At 59.1% G+C, this 17,259-nt stretch overlaps 1 protein-coding gene across 5 annotated transcripts in view; it reads left to right on the top strand.

Annotated features, from left to right (window-relative positions):
- The window catches only part of PIP5K1C (phosphatidylinositol-4-phosphate 5-kinase type 1 gamma), a 60,165-nt gene that overhangs the window by 16,105 nt on the left and 26,801 nt on the right, over positions 1-17,259 (top strand). For 4 of the 5 annotated variants that reach the window (XM_030845844.2, XM_030845842.2, XM_030845840.2 and 1 more), the window contains exons 2-5: positions 12,655-12,686; positions 14,112-14,204; positions 16,059-16,189; positions 17,022-17,139. In XM_030845844.2, the coding sequence (XP_030701704.1) occupies positions 12,655-12,686; positions 14,112-14,204; positions 16,059-16,189; positions 17,022-17,139 (374 nt within the window). Of the gene's footprint in view, positions 1-9,544; positions 9,658-12,654; positions 12,687-14,111; positions 14,205-16,058; positions 16,190-17,021; positions 17,140-17,259 lie in introns of those variants that run through there. The other variant, XM_060297396.1, reaches the window with a different exon arrangement.

The following is a 17,259-nucleotide window of genomic DNA, read 5'->3' as shown; positions in this document are numbered from 1 at the left end:
GAGACTCGTGAGGGCTGCATCCCCACTGCTCATCTCTGAGGCTCTTGGTGGTGCTTTTCCTCAGCCTCCTCCATGCAGCCATCCAGGGTTTCTCGCTCAGCCGATACTCACTGAGGTCTACTCCATGCCCAGCTCTGGGCTGGTGCGGGTACACTGAGGGGGCTGGAGAGGGGAAGCCTGCGCCGTGGAGCTCTCAGTGGAGTCAGGAGAGCACCAAAGGTGGGGTCACAGTGTGTCGTGCCAGAGGGAGAGACCCAGGCCTCCAGGAGAGGGTAGAGCCGGGACTGCCGAGGTCCTAGGACGGGCATGGGGAAGGCGAGCTCCACCTGGGTGTGAACCAGATGCGGCTTCCCTCACCCCAGCACCCAAATCCGCAGAGGAGGAGGTGCGGTGATAGTGTGGGCCCGGTGGAAGGCTGCGCACGGCCAGGCACATCTGTGCCCCGGGGCAGAGCGAAAGTCGGTCATCCAGCGTGAGGTGAGCTTGCGCTCCGTGCCAGGCTGGTGCCGGCCCTGGCAGCGACTCTGTCCTTGAGCCCAGTGGAGGCGGGGACAGGTGACCAGATGGCCGCAGGGCCCCAGGCCAGGTTCAGGACACAGTTGGCAGCACAGCTCTACCCGGAGGGTCAGGGAAAGCCCCAGAAAGGGTTCGGGAGGAAGCTTCTGGTTGCTGCTGTGCAGACGGGCCAGCCCAGCTTGGCCTGGTGGCCTGAGCACCTCCGAGAGTTGCCCTCGGGGGCTCAGTGAGTCTGCAGGGACCCAGCTGCACACATGGCCCTGGGGACCCCCTGGAGCTCCACTTAGCTCACACTTTGCACGGGAGACATTAATCCCCACCCACCCCAGAACAGAAAGACTTTCTCCTTGATTTCCTTTTAAAGTTTTTTTATCTTTTGCTTTTAAGTCTTTCCCTGTCCAGGGTTGATTTCTGTGTATGGTGTGAGGCAGGGGTCCCCAGCAACTGGTTGTCTGGGTGTCAGGTGGACATTCCCCAGCAGACCTGCAGCGCCCTGGCATATACTGTCTGGCGGGAGGCTGCTCTCGGCTCCCCTGATGCCTGCCCTGCCCGGGGCTCAGGCCGCCCAGCTGGCTCCCCGCAACCATCGAGTCTGCTGAGAAGGGGAGGTGGCCGTGGCCCTGGAGGGCAACCACAACTCCCTCCCCACACAGAGGACTCCGGAAAGGAACCCAGGCATGCAGGGATGTTATTCCAAGGGCGAGGGTTGTGTGGCTCCCTGGAGATGTTGGTGTGAAGGGACACGAGGCCAGGAACCAGATGGGAGGGTGTGAAGTGGGCCATGTTCGCTTAGGGGGAGCTCAGACCTCGCATGGCTGCACACCTGGGTCAGCAGGGGAGCGTGTGGTGCCAGCTGTCCAGTGCTGCTTCCACCGTGTCCTGGCTGCGCCCCCATGACCGTCCCCACCAGACTCACCAAGTGAACATGCGTGATGAATGGAAGAAAGTGGAGGAGGGTGACAATGGGAAAACTAATAAGGTGCGTTTGGGGGCGGCTTTCTATGTGCCTCAGACTCCTCTCCACACCCTGGGAGCTCAGCACTGTTCTTACCTGTTTGGCAGGGGGTAAACTGAGGCTCAGGAGGTTGGGACTTGCCCCTGAACTGCCAGGCTAGGAGGGGAGTTCCCCGTGTCACCTTGCGAGCTGGTGCTGTCCTGCCTCTAAGGACAGGGAGCTGGGGGGCGAGGCTGCCAGTCTGACTCTGAGCTCTCTAGGAGCCAGAGTGAGGAGGGAAATGGGACTGGCAACTGCTTCATGGTGAGAAAAGAGGCCTTATTTCCTGGTGCCAGGACCTCGTGTGTCTTGACGGCTTGAGTTGATGAGATACCTTTGCTAAGAGGGGGCCCTGCCCCCATTTGTCCCCCTGCCCCCAGTCCCGCGCTGTTGGGTAAACGGGCCCAGAGCTGTGTGGCAGCACAGCTGGCTCTCCGAAGGCCTGGCCTCCTGGAGCGTGTTTGCACACAGTGCACTTGTGTGGGTCTCTGCATCTCTCCGCCAGCTGCTGGATGGGCAGCCCGGGGTGGGGAAGGGGCTTGCCCTGGAGCCTGGTCGATCTCAGAGGCTGAGAACCCCACCCAGGCCCCGGGGCTTGCTGGCCATGCAGCCTTGGTCAAGCTCCGTGGCTCCAACCCCTGGTTTACCTGGAAACGGCACCAGAGCCTTCCTCCCCCTCAGGCCTGTGATGTGACTCTCGGTACAGCGAATGGTGACGTTGCAGCCTTTGAACTCGCTGGACCTCTGGACCTCAGCCTCCCTGGCTATGAAGTGGGTCCAACGGTGATTACCTCCCAGGGGTGTTGAGAGGGTTGGAGACTCAGCTAGTGGGGCGCCAGCCCAGTACAGGGAGGGCTGTGTGTGTGCCATAGCCTTTTATTACGGGGCACCTCAAACAGAATGCAAGGCAGACAGGATAGTAAGAGTAAGTATATTTTTATCATGAAATATTTTAAACACCCAGAGAATAGTATAATGAACCCCCATGTACAGGCTCTGCCCCCCCGTACCACACATCTTTATATTTGCTCCGGGTCTCCCCCCGGCACTGCTGATGTCAGGCTGGGTCATTCCCTGGGGGTATCCTGGGAGCTGTGGGTTGTGGAGCAGCATCCCTGCCGCCACCCACTGGATGCCAGGAGCCCCCTAGTGGTGACGACCACAGATGTCCTCAGACATTGTGCAGTGTCCCGTGGGAGCAGGCCACCATGGATGAGAACCACCTTTAGGTCACTCCCCTCACCGGGACGCCTGGGTGGCCTCTGCTGGGTCTCCTCTGACTCTGCACGGAAACTGCTTGCTGACCCCTGACTTAAGGGATAAACAAAAAAAGATTCATTTAACCTGCATAGTAACACATTGTTGTCTTTTATTTTATTGTGTGCTTTTCTGGGTGTTTAAACTCTCTTCTTATTAAACATTAGGCAAGGAACCAGTTTCCTCTGGAGTATTTTATCTGTAAAACAGGACCCTATACCTAAGGGATGCTCACTGAGGTTGTTACGAGTGAAGGAATGAAGGAATGAAGGAATGAGTGAACAGACAGGATATCATCTGGGAAGTCGCTTACTGGGGAAAATTTTTCATTCCTCACTGGGTTCCATTCACCGTTCCGGGGTGCAAAGTGATAAATGCAAAATCATAAGAGAAAACATATGCAAGAGGAAGGAAATAGCTTGTATTAATCCCCACACATTTTTTGGAGACCTGCCATCTGTTCTGAAGTTCCAGACCATGGCCCGAGTCCTCCCGCGGTGAGGCCCCACGCGTTACGCCACAGCCCCAGCTGGTTGGTGGCTGTGGACTCGGAGCCACCTGGCTGTGACGGGGAATCAGACCTCGGGTGTGGATTCCTCCAGTGGGCCCAGCCAAGCCCCGCTGTGGGCCGGGCGGGGCTTCCCAGCGTCCGTGTCTTCATCCATTCATTTGCTGACTCAGCGAGCACCTGCTGTGCGCTGAGCGCTGCTCTAGGCATCAGCTGTCACCTCCACAGGCGGTCTCCCGCGTGTCCCCAGCCCTGCGTGTCCAGCCACCTCCAGGATGTCCCTCCCGGGCCCCTGTCTCAGTGATAGGGGTCCCAGCCCCACTTCCTCCCATGACGGGGTCTCCTCATCCTGGCCGTCCTCCTCTGAGATTGCCCCCCAATCCGTCCATCCCTTTCTCTCCATCCTAGCCTCCCCTGCCCCAGCTCATTGGACCTGTAGTTACTATGCTCCTACTGTGTGGCAGCAGGCGGGCTAGGTCTGGGGAAGAGGCTGTGAACGAGACAGTCCGGTCTCTGCTCTCCCAGGAAGGAGCAAGGCGATCAAGAAGTTAGCTTCAGACAGTGATGTGTATCATGAAATAAACGGGCGCGGTAGAGGGTGCAAGGGGTTGGGGGTGGGAAAGGGCCGGCGTGGTTGGGGAAGGTCTCTAGGACGAGACATTCATGCTGAGACCCGAGCGCGGAGGACAGGAGCCAGCCACGAGGAGGTGTAGGGATAGCGCGTCCCAGGCAGAGGGCACAGCAAGTGCAAAGGCCCTGAGGTAGGCACGTGCCTTCTCCAGTGTGTGATGAGCAACGCCTGTTACGCCGTGCCTCGGGCTTGGCACGCTGGTGCTCAGTAGTGTCCGCTACTGCCCCTGTGATCACTCACATTCTTTGGGCAGAATCTGCTCAAAAATGTGTTTCTCCAAAGTTCAAAAACACCTGACATCAAAGGTGAAAATTCACCTTTAATCCGGAGGAAAAAGATTTTATTAAGGAAATCTTCAACCATACTGAAAAGGTGAAAGAATTGGACAGTGGACACTGACTGATTACCGCTTGGATCCTACAATTAACATTTTGCTGTATTTACTTCATCCCTCCATCCACCTGCCCATCACTCCTCCATCCTTCTCTCCATCTAATTTTACGGATGCATTTCAGAGTTGCAGACATCAGCACACTCCACCTGAAACACTTACGTATGTGTATCACTAACTAGAGTTTGATATTTTTCAACATGTTCTTTGGGATGTTAACTACTCTGATCAGTTATTAACTCTAGACTTCTTAGCCTTCCCTGTCATTAATGCTGGCGGTAAAAGTCTGAGGTAATATAAAAATATGAAAGTTCTTTATTTCTGTCACTGTGTGGTGTTGACCACAGATTCACATCTATTCAGTGTCACACCAGGTGTGACCTTGGTGAAGGAAGGATTAGCAGCTGCCCTGTTAATGTCTTTTAATCAGAGAGGTCGTCTACATTTGACAGATTAAAATTAACCCAAGTGTGAAACCATGGATAGGCAGACATATAAGAGCAGATGGTGGGCGCAAAGGGCAGAAACTCCCAGATCCCACTTCTTTCTGACATGTCTGCAATATGACCTCAGGTGAGTCACTGGTATCTGTCTGGCCACCTTGCTCTGCTCCATTTAATTCAATGATTGGTCAGTTGGTTCTCTTAGATTTTCTAAAATTTTGTCTTTTTTCTTTTCAATACTCATTCCTTTCACTGCATTGGCCAGTGCCCCCACTGGAGTGGTAACCCTCACAGCTGAACTCCTTGTCTTGTTGTTGATATTAATATGTTTACTGTGTTTGCTTTGTAGTTTTTTTTGTTTGTTTTGTTTTTGTTTTGGCCATACTGCTCGGCATGTGTGATCTTAGTTCCGCAACCAGGGATCGAACCCGTGCCCCCTGCAGTGGAGGCGCAGAGTCCTAACCACTAGACTGCCAGGGAATTCCCCTACTTGTTTATTATTTTTTTTAATAAATTTATTTATTTTATTTATTTATTTTTGGCTGCGTTGGGTCTTTATTGCTGCACGTGGGCTTTCTCTAGTTGTGGCGAGTGGGGGCTACTCTTCACTGTGGTGTGCGGGCTTCTCGTCGCGGTGGCTTTTCTTGTTGCAGAGCATGGGCTCTAGGCTCATGGGCTTCAGTAGTTGTGCGTGGGCTCAGTAGTTGTGGCTCACGGGCTCTAGAGCGCAGGCTCAGTAGTTGTGGTGCACGGGCTTAATTGCTCCGCGGCATGTGGGATCTTCTCGGACCAGGACTGGAACCCGTGTCCCCTGCATTGGCAGGTAGATTCTTAACCACTGCGCCACCAGGGAAGCCCAGCAGGCGGATTCTTAACCACTGCACCACCAGGGAAGCCCACCCTACTTATTTTTTTGTTGTTGTTTTGTTTTGTTTTGTTTTTTTGGTATGTGGGCCTCTCACTGTTGTGGCCTCTCCCATTGAGGAGCACAGGCTCCGGACGCACAGGCTCAGCGGCCATGGCTCACAGGCCCAGCCGCTCCACGGCATGTGGGATCTTCCCGGACCGGGGCACGAACCCGTGTCCACTGCATTGGCAGGCGGACTCTCAACCACTGCGCGCCACCAGGGAAGCCCCCTACTTATTTTTAAGTAAAGGTTGTTCCTGCCTCACGACCCACCCCCGCTTTTTTTTTTTTTCCCCTTTCCTGTAGTTTCTTAATAGTTTTTTGGACATGGCTTATTCTGAGGTGTGATCGTAAGGTTTTTCACCTTTGACTTGGGATAACTTCCTAAATTTCTCCAAACCCGTGCATCCCCTTCTGTAAAATGGTGGTAATGAAATGTGGTCATTAAATCAGGTGGTGTCTGGCTCAGGTACTCACCGGCGTCCTCTGGCCACCGTGGAGGGAACAGACCACGAAGGGCAGGAACGTGGATCCAGGCAAGTGAGGATGTTGGCCTTGTCTATGTAGATCTGCTCGCTTTTCAAGAAACCCAGGTTTATCTCCAAAACATTGTGATTTTGAAAGTTGACTCAACTCACATCAACGCTGTACGTCCAGAAAGAAAGCCCAGGTAGGGGGTTTCTGATGGTGTAACCGAGGGATATACTCGCCGAGCACGGGGCTGTGGAGTCAGGGGTGCCTGGGTTCACACCTCTGCCTGTGGCTTTCCCATGGGGACCGTTGGCCTCAGGTCCCCATGCAGACTGGGGAGGCCAGTACCCATGTCACCCAGTCAGTGTGGCGTTAGGGATGAGTGGTGGGGCGGGGCGGGTGATCTGTGGGACAGGGCCCGCACAACGGCAGGGCGTGACGCTGGCTGTCACTGCCGTGGTAAACGTCTCGTCCGAGGGCTTTCGACCACAGGGACTAGGACAGATGGTCTCACCTGGGCGACCCTGTCCCCTGTAGTTGTCATGACTGGGCGGCCCCTGGCATCCAGTGTGGGGGCAGGGTTGCAGCTTCACATCCCACAGCGCCCAGGACGGCTCCACAGAGAGCGACCCGGCCCTCGTGTCTGCAGTGCTGGGGGGCGGGCTGGGTCAGCGAGTGGGCTTTGGGGGCACCCGGAGCCCCCAACACTGTCCGCAGAGGGGAGAGGAGAGGCCGAGGCCGGGCTGCACAGAGTGTCACAGCTGACACGACAGTGGGTCCTCCACGAGGTGAGAGCAGGAGGTGGGGGTCCGCAGCAGTGACTTCTGTCTGGTTTGACTGCAGTTGTGTGCGCGCAGAATCAGGAGCAAAACCTCGGGCCTGATCTTGCGTGTCTTTGCTTCACTTCTCCAGTAGCTGATTCTCACTGTGTTTTATGGATGTCTGGCCCCAGGATGGGTTGGAAATAGAAGGAAAAACTGGTCCTTCTCCACCGGAGGTTGGGGGTGCGGTGGCCTGGAGGGTAGGCTGCCCTTCCTGAGCTCAGACACCTCCATCTGGTTGCATGACCCTGTGTCAGAGGTGGGGAGACTGAGGCCTGCATACTCTTGCTTTGCAGCATCACTGCTAGAGGGGCAGGGTCTGGAGAAGGCTCTGGTGCCGCACATCACTGGGTGGTGTTTGTGCAACTAAAGGGATTCATTCCTTAAAAAAAAAATTTTTTTGAGATAGAGTTCACATACCATAAAATTCACCCTTTTAAAATACACAATTCAGTTGTCTTTATTACGTTCGATTTGTTGTGCCACCACCACCAAAATATAATTCCAGAACGTTCCATCCCCCCAGAAAGAAACCAGTCCCCATGAGCAGTCAGTCCCCATCCCCTCCCCCCAGCCCCTGACAGTCAGGAACCCACTCTCTGTCTCTGTGGATCTGCCTGTCCTGCACGTTTCCCATCAATGGAATGGAATCACCCACTATGTGTCCTTCTGCGTCTGTCTTCTCTCGCTGACCATCGTGTTCTCAGGGTCTATCCACGTTGCAGCGAATATCAGTGCTTCATGCCTTTTTAAGGATGAGTGATCTGTCGTGTGGCACGTTTAACGCTTTTGTGAGCGTGAGGAATGCAAGTTGGGCAGAGGAGGTAAAGTGCTCTGTCCTTTATCCCTCTCCCAAAGGAGTCCCTGGAACTGGATCCTTATATTCCTCTCGGAAGTGCTCTCGGTGTGGAGGTGTGGTACCTGCGTCAGTCAGCTACTAATGTGTAACAGCCACCTCGGAACTGCGTGGCTGCAAACTGCACACGCTTACCTGCACTTCTGCCATCTGGGTTGGGTTCAGCGGGCGGCATGAAGTCTAGGAGGCTCCCGCGCTCACAGGCCTCAGGGGAGGGGGCTGCCTGCCCCCCCCCGGGGGTCTCCCCCAGGGCCCCAGCAGGGACCCCGAGGGTGGAACCAGAAGCTGCCCACCTTCCTCACATCACACAGTCCCTTCTGTCGAATTCTGTAGCTCGGGGTGAGTCACACGGCTGCTGGCCACAGAGCCGTCCGTCCTTATGGGTTACAAGCAGATTTCCCGGTGTGGCTTGTGGGCAGCCCAGCCTGACCGGGGACCCCAGCTTCCTGCCATGCCCATGGGATGCCCGGCTTCCCCGCGGCCTCCCTGCAGGACTCTGCTTCTGTGGCCAGACCTTTCCAGCTAATAGGGGAAGTGAGTGAGTGCTGGCCCTGGCACCGCTTCCTGCTTTCTTGGGCCTTGTGCTTTCTTGTTTGCTGAGTCACGGGGAGCCAGCCCTCTCCTGGGCACCAGGTGGGCAGTGCTCGGGGCACAGCCCCTGCAGTGACCCCACAGGCCTCATGTCCCCTGCCACCCCTTTCTGGAGGGACCTCTCCCTCTCAGCACTCAGAGAGCTCTGCAGGTGCCTGTTGGCAGGTGACAAAGCAGACCTGGTCCCCTGTAGTTGGGGGAAGATGCAACACACAAGCACCAGGTGGTGCCAAGTGGTGGGAAGAGAGAAAGCCGAGAGGTGGGGAGAGTGGCCTCAGAGGGGCAGTTTGGGGCGAGGTGGTCAGGGGACGGCTTTTCTGAGGGGGTGATGTCTGAGCCAGGTCTTGGATGAAGCAAGGGAGCAAACCTTGTAGGGGTCTTGGGAAGGTCATTTCAGGTGGCGGGAATAGCCCATGCAAAGGCCCTGGGGCAGGACCAGGCCTGGCATGTTGGAGGAACAGCAAGGAGGCCTGTATGTCTGGAGCAGAGTCAGCGAGGGGGAGAGAGGGAGGGGGGAGGGCAGGGATGGGATGGGGCAGGTTGTGCAGGTCCCTGTGGGCCACAGGGAGGACTTGGGCTTTTACCTCCAGGGAAGTGGGACCCTGGAGGGCTGTGGGCAGAGGAGGGGTGGGGCCTGACTCAGGTGCTCACAGGTGCCCCCTGGTGGCTGCTGTGGGGAGGACAGGCTGGAGGGAGGGTGGGAGCTGGAGACCAGAGGGGAGGGGACTGAGCTGGTCCAGGTGGGAGAGGATGGGGGCTGAGAGGAGCCGGGGACAGTGGTGGACTCTGGGTAGACGTCAAGGTAGAAGAAACCTAGTGGTTTTGCTGAAGGACAGATGTTAAGGCCCCTCCCAGGGTCCTTGGGGAGCTTTCTCTGCCTCATTTTCCACATCAGATGTAGAGAAGCAGTCCTGTGTGTGCTGAGGAGGGGGTGGGTCCCTCGTCAGCGGGCTTCAGAGGTGTCTGCGGGGAGCCCGGCCCGAGGCACAGCTATGCCCCCAGATTCCCCCAGGTCTCAGCTCTGCAGCGCCTCACACTCTCCTCCTCCCCCCGGCTATTTTTAAAACTTAATTTCCTTGAAAACAGGGTGGCTCATTCAAAAGATAATTGGTTACATCTTGGGCTGGGAGGAGTTCGACATCTTGGCTGGTCCCTGCCGCCCCTGGCCCGGCTGGTGGAAGCGGGTGCAGGAACCGCATGGCCCCCGGCAACAGGGTCACCTGGTCAGGAGGGCGACTGACAGACGAGGTTCCAAAAGGGAATTGCAGAGAGTGAGTGAGAGCGTGTGGATGGCGGGACCCGGGGAGGCCATGAGGAGGCCCCTCCGAGGGGACGTTGGGGAGAGTGTCCGGGCAGAGGGCGCGGCGCCGTCCCCGGTGTTCCATCCATTCTCTGTCCTCCCCTCGCTCTGTCCCTGCCCTGTGACCTGGGCCAGCGTGGAGCCTGCCTGCTGCCCCTCCTGGCCTCACGCCTGGGGGTATTCCGGGTGGGGTGGGTCTCCCCCTTCAGCAGCCAGGAGAAGCAGGGGGGCCTGGGGGTGAGATCCAGGCACAAAGCGGGGAGACCCTGAGGTCAGTCCCTCAAGTGTCCCCAGGCAGGGCGGACCCGGCTGGGACTTTGCGTCCGATGCTGGTGTTGGCCAGGCCGCTCCCACAGGCCTGAGACTGCAGAGGCCTCGGTGGTGGGCTGGGGCTTGGGGGGGAATCGGGACCACCGTGTTGGACCAGCTGGACCCCGGGATGAGGGGCCGGGAGCTGCAGAGGATCGGGTGGGCACAGGGGTTGGGCTGTGGGCTCAGGTGCCCCAGGTGGGCCGAGAAGGGGCTGCCTGGGGTCAGACGAAGTCTGGAATGTTCTGCGTGGTCCACTGCCGCTTCCTGCCTTGTTCTCTCTTCCTTCCCCCACACCCCAGACACAAAACCATGCATTGTTCTGCTGTTGGACAGCCAACGAAAATATTATGTCGGCTTTCCAGCACCTTCCGCCACCCCCCCGGGCCTCGGGAGGGGCTGAGCCCAGGTTCGTCCCTGTGGCCAGGGAGCCCGGGCTGGGAGGCCCGCGTGTTGCCGGCGGGCGTGACTGTTGTGACCCACATGTGGCTGGCGTTTCCCGTTGTGGTGGTGGTATGCGCCTTCCAGGGCCCGTGGGCTTTGTCCTGTGTGGGTGGGGGTTCCCTTCTGTGGGCCATGCTGCCACGAAGCGCCCAGCTGGCTGCCCACCTGGCCTCAGTTTCCTGTCTTCTGGGGGTCGCGCACAGAGATGGGCACTCCGGGGAGTCCCTACCCTGTCCAGCCTGGCTGTACCACGGCCGTGTCATCTTGGGTTTATGTTCTTTATTGAGAGATAATGCATAGATACCATAAAATTCCCTATTAAGTGTACAATTCAGTGTTTCTTGCACAGTGTTGTGCAGCCGTTACCACTGATTCCAGAACATTCTCATCCTCCCAGAGGAAGCCGAATGCCCGTTCGCTGTCAGTCCCCAGCCCCCAGCCCTGGCCCAAGCCGGGTGGATAGAGTGGGTGTTCTGACCCCTGACCTGGGCCTGCTGCTCCCCGGCTGCCCTTGTTCCCCCCACCCCCCTCCGTGGGCGTCTCTCCTCCCCCACCCCTACCTTCCCCGGATGGCCTTGTCTGCTCCTGGGGCTCGAACCCCATCTACCCCCGGGCAGCTGCCTACAGCCCTGTCTCCAGCCTGGGCCTCCCTGAGCTCCTGACTCAGGGTCCAGCTGCCCCTTGATGTCTTCACGCAGGGGGTTCACAGGGCTCTCGCACTCAGCATGGCCGCCCTGCACCCAACCACCCCCCAAACCTGCTCCTGCTGGGTCCCCCATCTTGGTCGAGGCAGCTCTCTCCTTCTGTGAGTCGCTCCAAGATCCTGAGTCATTCCCGACTCCTCACTTTTCTTCACTCCGCCCCCAGTGCACACAGCCTGTCTATCCTGACTTCAGAGCTAACCAGAATCCTCCCACTTCTCACTCACCCCTCCACAGCAGCCACCCTGGTCCACCCCATCATCTCCCACCTGGACCAGCGCGGTCCCCTCCCCACTGGTCCCCGGCTCTGTCCTTACCCTGTCTGTCCTCCCACGGCCACCAGAGGGCACCTGAGTCAGGTCCGGTGTGTTTCCCACCCCCGGTCCTGCAGGACTCCCACCTCCCTGGGGTAAAAGCCCAAGTCCTCCCTTGCTGATCTGACCCCCCACCTGTCACCCCAAGTCATCCTGCTGGCACTCGCTGCACTGTCCAGGCCCTTCTCTGCTCCCCCTGGGCTGTGAGCCCTTGAAGGCGGGGGACGGGGCTGTCCTGGTCACCACTTGCCTCCCCTCTCCAAGCTGACACCTGGTAGATACTGGTGTCTGAGTTTCCTGTTGCAGCTGTGACAAATCACCACAAACTTGATCTGAAACCAGACAGATTGGTTCTCTGACAGTCCTGGAGGTCAGGAGTCTGACTCGGGCCTCACGGGGCTAAATCCAGGCGTGGGCAGGGCTGGTTCCTCCAGAGGCTCCAGGGCAGCATCGGTTCCCGCCTTTCCAGCTTCTAGAGACGCCGCACCCCTGGCTCGTGGCCCCTCCTGCATCCTCACAGCCAGCAGCGCAGCATCTCCCGTCTCTCTCTGCCTCTGACCCTCCTGCCTCCCTCTTATAAGGACTCTGTGATGACGCTGGGCCCCCCAGGGAATCCAGGGTCATCCCCGTCTCAGGGGCCTCAACTTAACCCCACCTTTAAAGCCCATTCTGGGATCAGAATGTGGACATCCTTGGGGCGACAGATATCTGCTGATCACACTCACTGAACAGATAATCCTCAGCAGAAGCCTGCTTTCTGGGTGAGGACACCGAGGTCAGAGGGGTCAGTGATGGGCCTGAGGCCTCCCCACGTGAGCCTCCTGGGCCCCCCAGACCCCAGCTGGGAGCCAGGCAGCATCCTTGGCTGGCCCGGCTGCCTCGGGAGCCACGCCGTCACTCCAGCCTGGGCCCCAGCCACCTACTGCTGCTGCCCCATCCCTGCGACGACCACCTGCCCTCGCCCAGGGCCCTCCTGGCGGTGGGCTGTGCCGTTTCCCCTCTCCCACCCCCCGTCTGTGCGGCCACGTTGTGGTGGTCGCTCCCGCAGCTTTTCCCACCTCGGGGCCCCTCGTCCAGCCCGTCTGCATCACGTCCCCAGGCCGTTGGCCATGTGGGGTCCTCACGGCCTTGCCAGGGGCGCAGGGTGTGTGTATGGTGGCACCTCCATGACCAGACTGAAGTCTCCCTTCTCCCCCTCAGGTTCGGCCCCGAAGAAGACGACCCCAGTGGAGGTGAGTGTCCCATGGGCCCCACCCTGGCCTGCCTCCCGAAGGTGGACCGGAAGTGCCCGGCCCAGCCCGCATCCTGCTCCGTGGCCTCGGGCATCTCCCTGCACCTCTCTGGGCCCCAGATGCTGGCCAAGCAAATAAGCAACTGTCGTCAGATGGTGAAAACGTGTCTGTCCCGCCAGCGTCTTGAGTTTCAGGGAGGCGTGGGGCGGGCGGGAGGGCCCCGAGGATTCTACCCTGGGCTGTCCAGGGAGCGGGGAGGCGGAAGGGACCTGGAGAGGGTGGTGCCATCGCCCGCCAGCCGCGCCTCCAGGACGGCGCCCCAGCAGCCCCACATACCTGTCCGGGTCCCTCCAGTCCTGTCCGCTCGCGTGAGCCCCTGGCGCCCAGTCCCTGGTCAGTTTCCGGTCACTCCCGGAGGCCGCCTGCGAGGGGCGTCTGTGAGCCCTGTTGTCCAAGGAGCCGCAGACAGCGGGTTAGAGGCAACCCAGGTGCACAGGAGCCCCCGCCCTGCCCGGGTGTCTGCCTTCCCTCCCAGCCAGGCTCCTCTCCCAGGACGCAGCTGGGCACTCAGGTCCTTCTTAGGTGAGCTTTGTCCACCTGCTGGGGTCCCGGAGGGCGTCCAGGCCGCAGGCAGTGGGGAGCCAGAGATGGGTGCGGAGCAGGGCTGGCAACTAACGTTCCCTGAGCGGAGCCTGGCCCCTGGCGGTCAGCAGAACAGGCTGGTCTGAGCCCTTCAGGTGGCGGCAGGTGCTTCTTAAATGTCTGTGACTCGTGGAGCCCCGGCCCTGAGCTGGCACCTGTGTCCCTCCAGGCCCCACTGCCCCATCCACCATCCTCCCCCTGTGATGTCACACACGGGGGCCAGCGGCTCCCACACGACTTTGCTGGGATGCCACATGTGTCCCCTGGAGCTGGCAGGAGCCAGCCTGCTCCCAGGCCAGCAGGACTTCTTCCCTCAGGGAGGAGATGCTGTTTGCAGTCATTCCAGCCCAGAGGGTCTCACCTGGCCATGTCTGGGGGCGTCTGTGGTTGTCACAACTGGGGGGCTCCTGGCAGCGAGTGGGGGGGGCCAGGGATGCTGCTCCACACCCCACAGCGCCCAGGACGCCCCCTTCAGAGTGACCAGCCCCAAGTCAGCAGTGCCAGGTTGGGGGAGACCCTGAAATTGGGGCTCTTCTCCCCCCGCCTGCAGAGGGCCGGGGCTGCCGACCTTCCTGCTTTCTAGAGGAGCCAGCAGTCCTGGTCTGGGGGTGGCCCCCCGGGCGTGGAGCCCGAGTGCCCTGCATCCCGCCCCCAGCGGCCCCCGCCCTGGGCTCCGGCCGGGCGGCGACGAAGCCCCTTCTCGGCAGGATTTCTAGAGCACTCTGGCCCCTGCAGCAGTACCTCGTTGCCAGTTCTAAACACTTCCTGCTTCCTCTTCTGCAGGCCCCATTGATGACTGGACAGCCGGGCCCTGGCCACGGGAAGAAGCTGGGTCATCGGGGTGTGGACGCATCCGGCGAAACCACCTACAAGAAGGTTCCTGCTCTGCCCTCCATCGGCGGGGGTGGGACGAGGGATCCTCGTGGGTGCACCGGGCCCTGAAGGTCGGGTGTGGGCCGCGGCCGTAGGTGGCTGGAGACTAGGTGGCTGGAGACAGTTGCTCTCGGTTGCTGGTTGCCGGCAGGTGCTCTGAGGCTGTACCACCTGCCGGGCTCCTTGAGTCATCTGTGGCCTTGGGTGTGACGTTGGGCAAGAGGAAATCACAGCTCCCTCCCTTCCCTCTGAAAGTGGGGCTGAGGAGAGGAGGGGTCGGACCAGGGATGTGAGAGGCAACCCTGGGCCCCGCTGCCTCTGGTCCCCGCCCTCCCCCCGCCTTGCTGCGCCTCCTAAAATACCAGCTTTGCTGGGAGCCAGTGCATGCAGCCTATGAGTCACCCTTCTGAAGTGTTCAGTTAGGTGGTTTCTAGAGTATTCAGAGCTGTACAGCAATTGCCACGGTCAACTGTAAAACATTTCTGTTAACCTCCAAGAGAAGCCCCGTACCCCTTCGCCTCCTCCACCCCCTCCCCAGCCCCTGACAATGAGGAACCCACTCTCTGTCCCTGTGGATCTGCCTGTTCTGGACGTTTCCTGTCAGTGGAATCACACCCTGTGTGTCCTTCTGCGTCTGCTGCTCTCACTGAGCATCGTGTTCTCAGGGTCCGTCCACGCTGTAGCGAGTGTCGGGGCTTCCCCCCTCTTCATGGCCGAGTGATGAAGGGGGAAGCATTCATCGCGTGTGTGGAGGGGGAAGCATTTTGTGTATCTACCATCCATCGATGGACACTTGGGTTGTTTCCACTTCTCGGCTGTTGTGAGTAGTGCTGCTGTGAAGGTTTGTGTACTTTCGTGTGGACTGTGCTTCTCTCTCTGGGCTGCACACCTGGGAGTGGAACTGCTGAGTCCCATGAGAGCCATATGTAACCCAGTGGAGGAGCTGCCAGACTGTCCACAGCGGCTGCCCTTTTTTCCATTCTCAGCAGCCGAGCACAAGGATTCCACTCTCTGGGCCTCCATGGTGCTTGTTGTCTGTCTATCTGGTTCTGTCCCTCCCAGCACGTGGGAAGCGCGTCTCACTGTGTCCTGATTTGCATCTTCCTGGTGGCTGGTGGTGTTCAGCACCTTCTCCTGTGCTTGTGGACTGTCTGCATATCTTCTCTGGAGAACTGTGTTCAGTCAGTAGCATCTTGAGGGAGTGGCTCGCGGGGGGTGTCAGGAAGAGAGGTGGGTGCTGGGGAAGGGCTTGCTCCTGCAGTGGGGGTGCTGGGGACCAGAGTCAGTGGCTTGGGGGCCGAGGTGTCTTTCCTCAGTGGTGGGCACGTTGCTTAGGGCTCACAGTGACAGTAACATGAGCGGCGGTGCTGACAGATGGACAGGCAGCTGGTGCTTCTCCAGTGTGGGCGGGCATGAGGGTGGCCCCGGGAGGGCTGACGCTGTCACCTCCATCCTCGACCGGGGTGGGGACCGAGGAATAGAGAGGCAGAGCCCCTTGAAGGTGGACAGATGGAACCCTGGTCTCGGAAGTGCAGCCTGGGCACTGCTGTGTATTGTGCCCTCCCCGCAAAGGAAACCCTGGCAAAATCCCCCAAAGACCCTTGCTGTGTTGGGGCAGTTTTGAGATGTAGGAACCTTCTAGAACCTGGATAGAAAACAGGCCTTGGGGCCACGCCAGGTGGTGTTGGCGTCTCAGCCAGGCCACTTCCTTGCTGTGTGGTTGTGCAGGCTGAGCGACAGGCCAGATGCCGCCCCCCTGTCCCAAGGGGGCCTCCCACCTTGCTTCTCACCCTGGCGGCCGAGGGCTGGGCCAGGGACCGGCCCCGGGGGTCTTGATGTGGCTGGGTTTCTCCACAGACCACGTCCTCCACCCTGAAGGGGGCCATCCAGCTGGGCATTGGCTACACCGTGGGCAACCTGAGCTCCAAGCCGGAGCGCGACGTGCTCATGCAGGACTTCTACGTGGTGGAGAGCATTTTCTTCCCCAGGTACCTGGCCCGGCCTGCTGGGGCAGCTCCCGTGCCTTCAGCAGCTCGCCCTGCTCGCAGACAGCGGTGCTAGGAAATAGTCTTCCCGTTCTCTCAGCTCCTTTCTCTGCCAAAAATAGCACTGGTCCCTCCTGGGGTCTCCTGGTTTTGAGGTCCAGCCCTGTGTCAGGATGTTAGTTTGCTGCTGAATCACAGGGACGCAATGTAATGGTGACTTTTAAAAATAGGGAAAGACAGAAGTTTGTTGTTTCTCGTGTGTGTGTGTGTGTGTGTGTGTGTGTGTGTGTGTGCGCGCGCGCTTGCGCGCGACACACTCACACACTGATAGTCTAGGGCTGGTCAGGTGGCTCCGTGATGTTGGGGGGCCCGGATTCCTTCTGGTTTCTCCAGCATCTTCAATATGCTGCTTTACTTACCAGTGGCCCCCGGGGGCTGCCTAGGCTCCTGCCATCACACCTACATTCCAATAGCAGGAAGGAGGAGAAGGAGAGCACATGCCCTTGCCCTTTAAGGGCATGACCAGGAAAGGACCCACATCATTTCTCCTCCACTCACAGGGGATTGGCTGAGCACAGCTCCCTGACCACACCAGGCTGTGGGAGAGGCTGGCAGTGGTCTTATTCTGGGCAGCCATGTGTACACCCAATGCTTTGGGCTCTGTTGCTGATGAAGGGAGGGTGGTTGTTGGGGGACAGCCCGAGGCTGGCCATGGCCCTTTGTCCCATCGGGAGCCCCGTGTTGCTTTTTGGATTGGCTCTTTGGGGACCTTGGGGCTGAGCCTGGGCCTGGGCAGGCAGGTCCCTCACAGACCTCCCCCCTGCTTCCTCTGCAGTGAAGGCAGCAACCTCACCCCCGCCCATCACTTCCAGGACTTCAGGTTCAAGACCTACGCGCCTGTCGCCTTCCGCTACTTCCGGGAGCTCTTTGGGATCCGGCCGGATGACTACTTGGTGAGTGTGTCCTCGGCTGCTGCTGCGTCGCCAGCCCCCGGCTCCAGCCCAGGCTCGCCGGCTCAGATCACCACCTGTTTGTTGCCTCTTGGTCTCTGTGGGGCAGGAACGTGGGTGCAG

The sequence above is a fragment of the Globicephala melas genome, chromosome 3, assembly GCF_963455315.2.
Source record: "Globicephala melas chromosome 3, mGloMel1.2, whole genome shotgun sequence".
Taxonomy (NCBI): Eukaryota; Metazoa; Chordata; class Mammalia; order Artiodactyla; family Delphinidae; genus Globicephala; species Globicephala melas.
The sequence above is the reverse complement of the archived record's forward strand: the minus strand, read 5'-3'. Positions and strand labels throughout refer to the sequence as shown.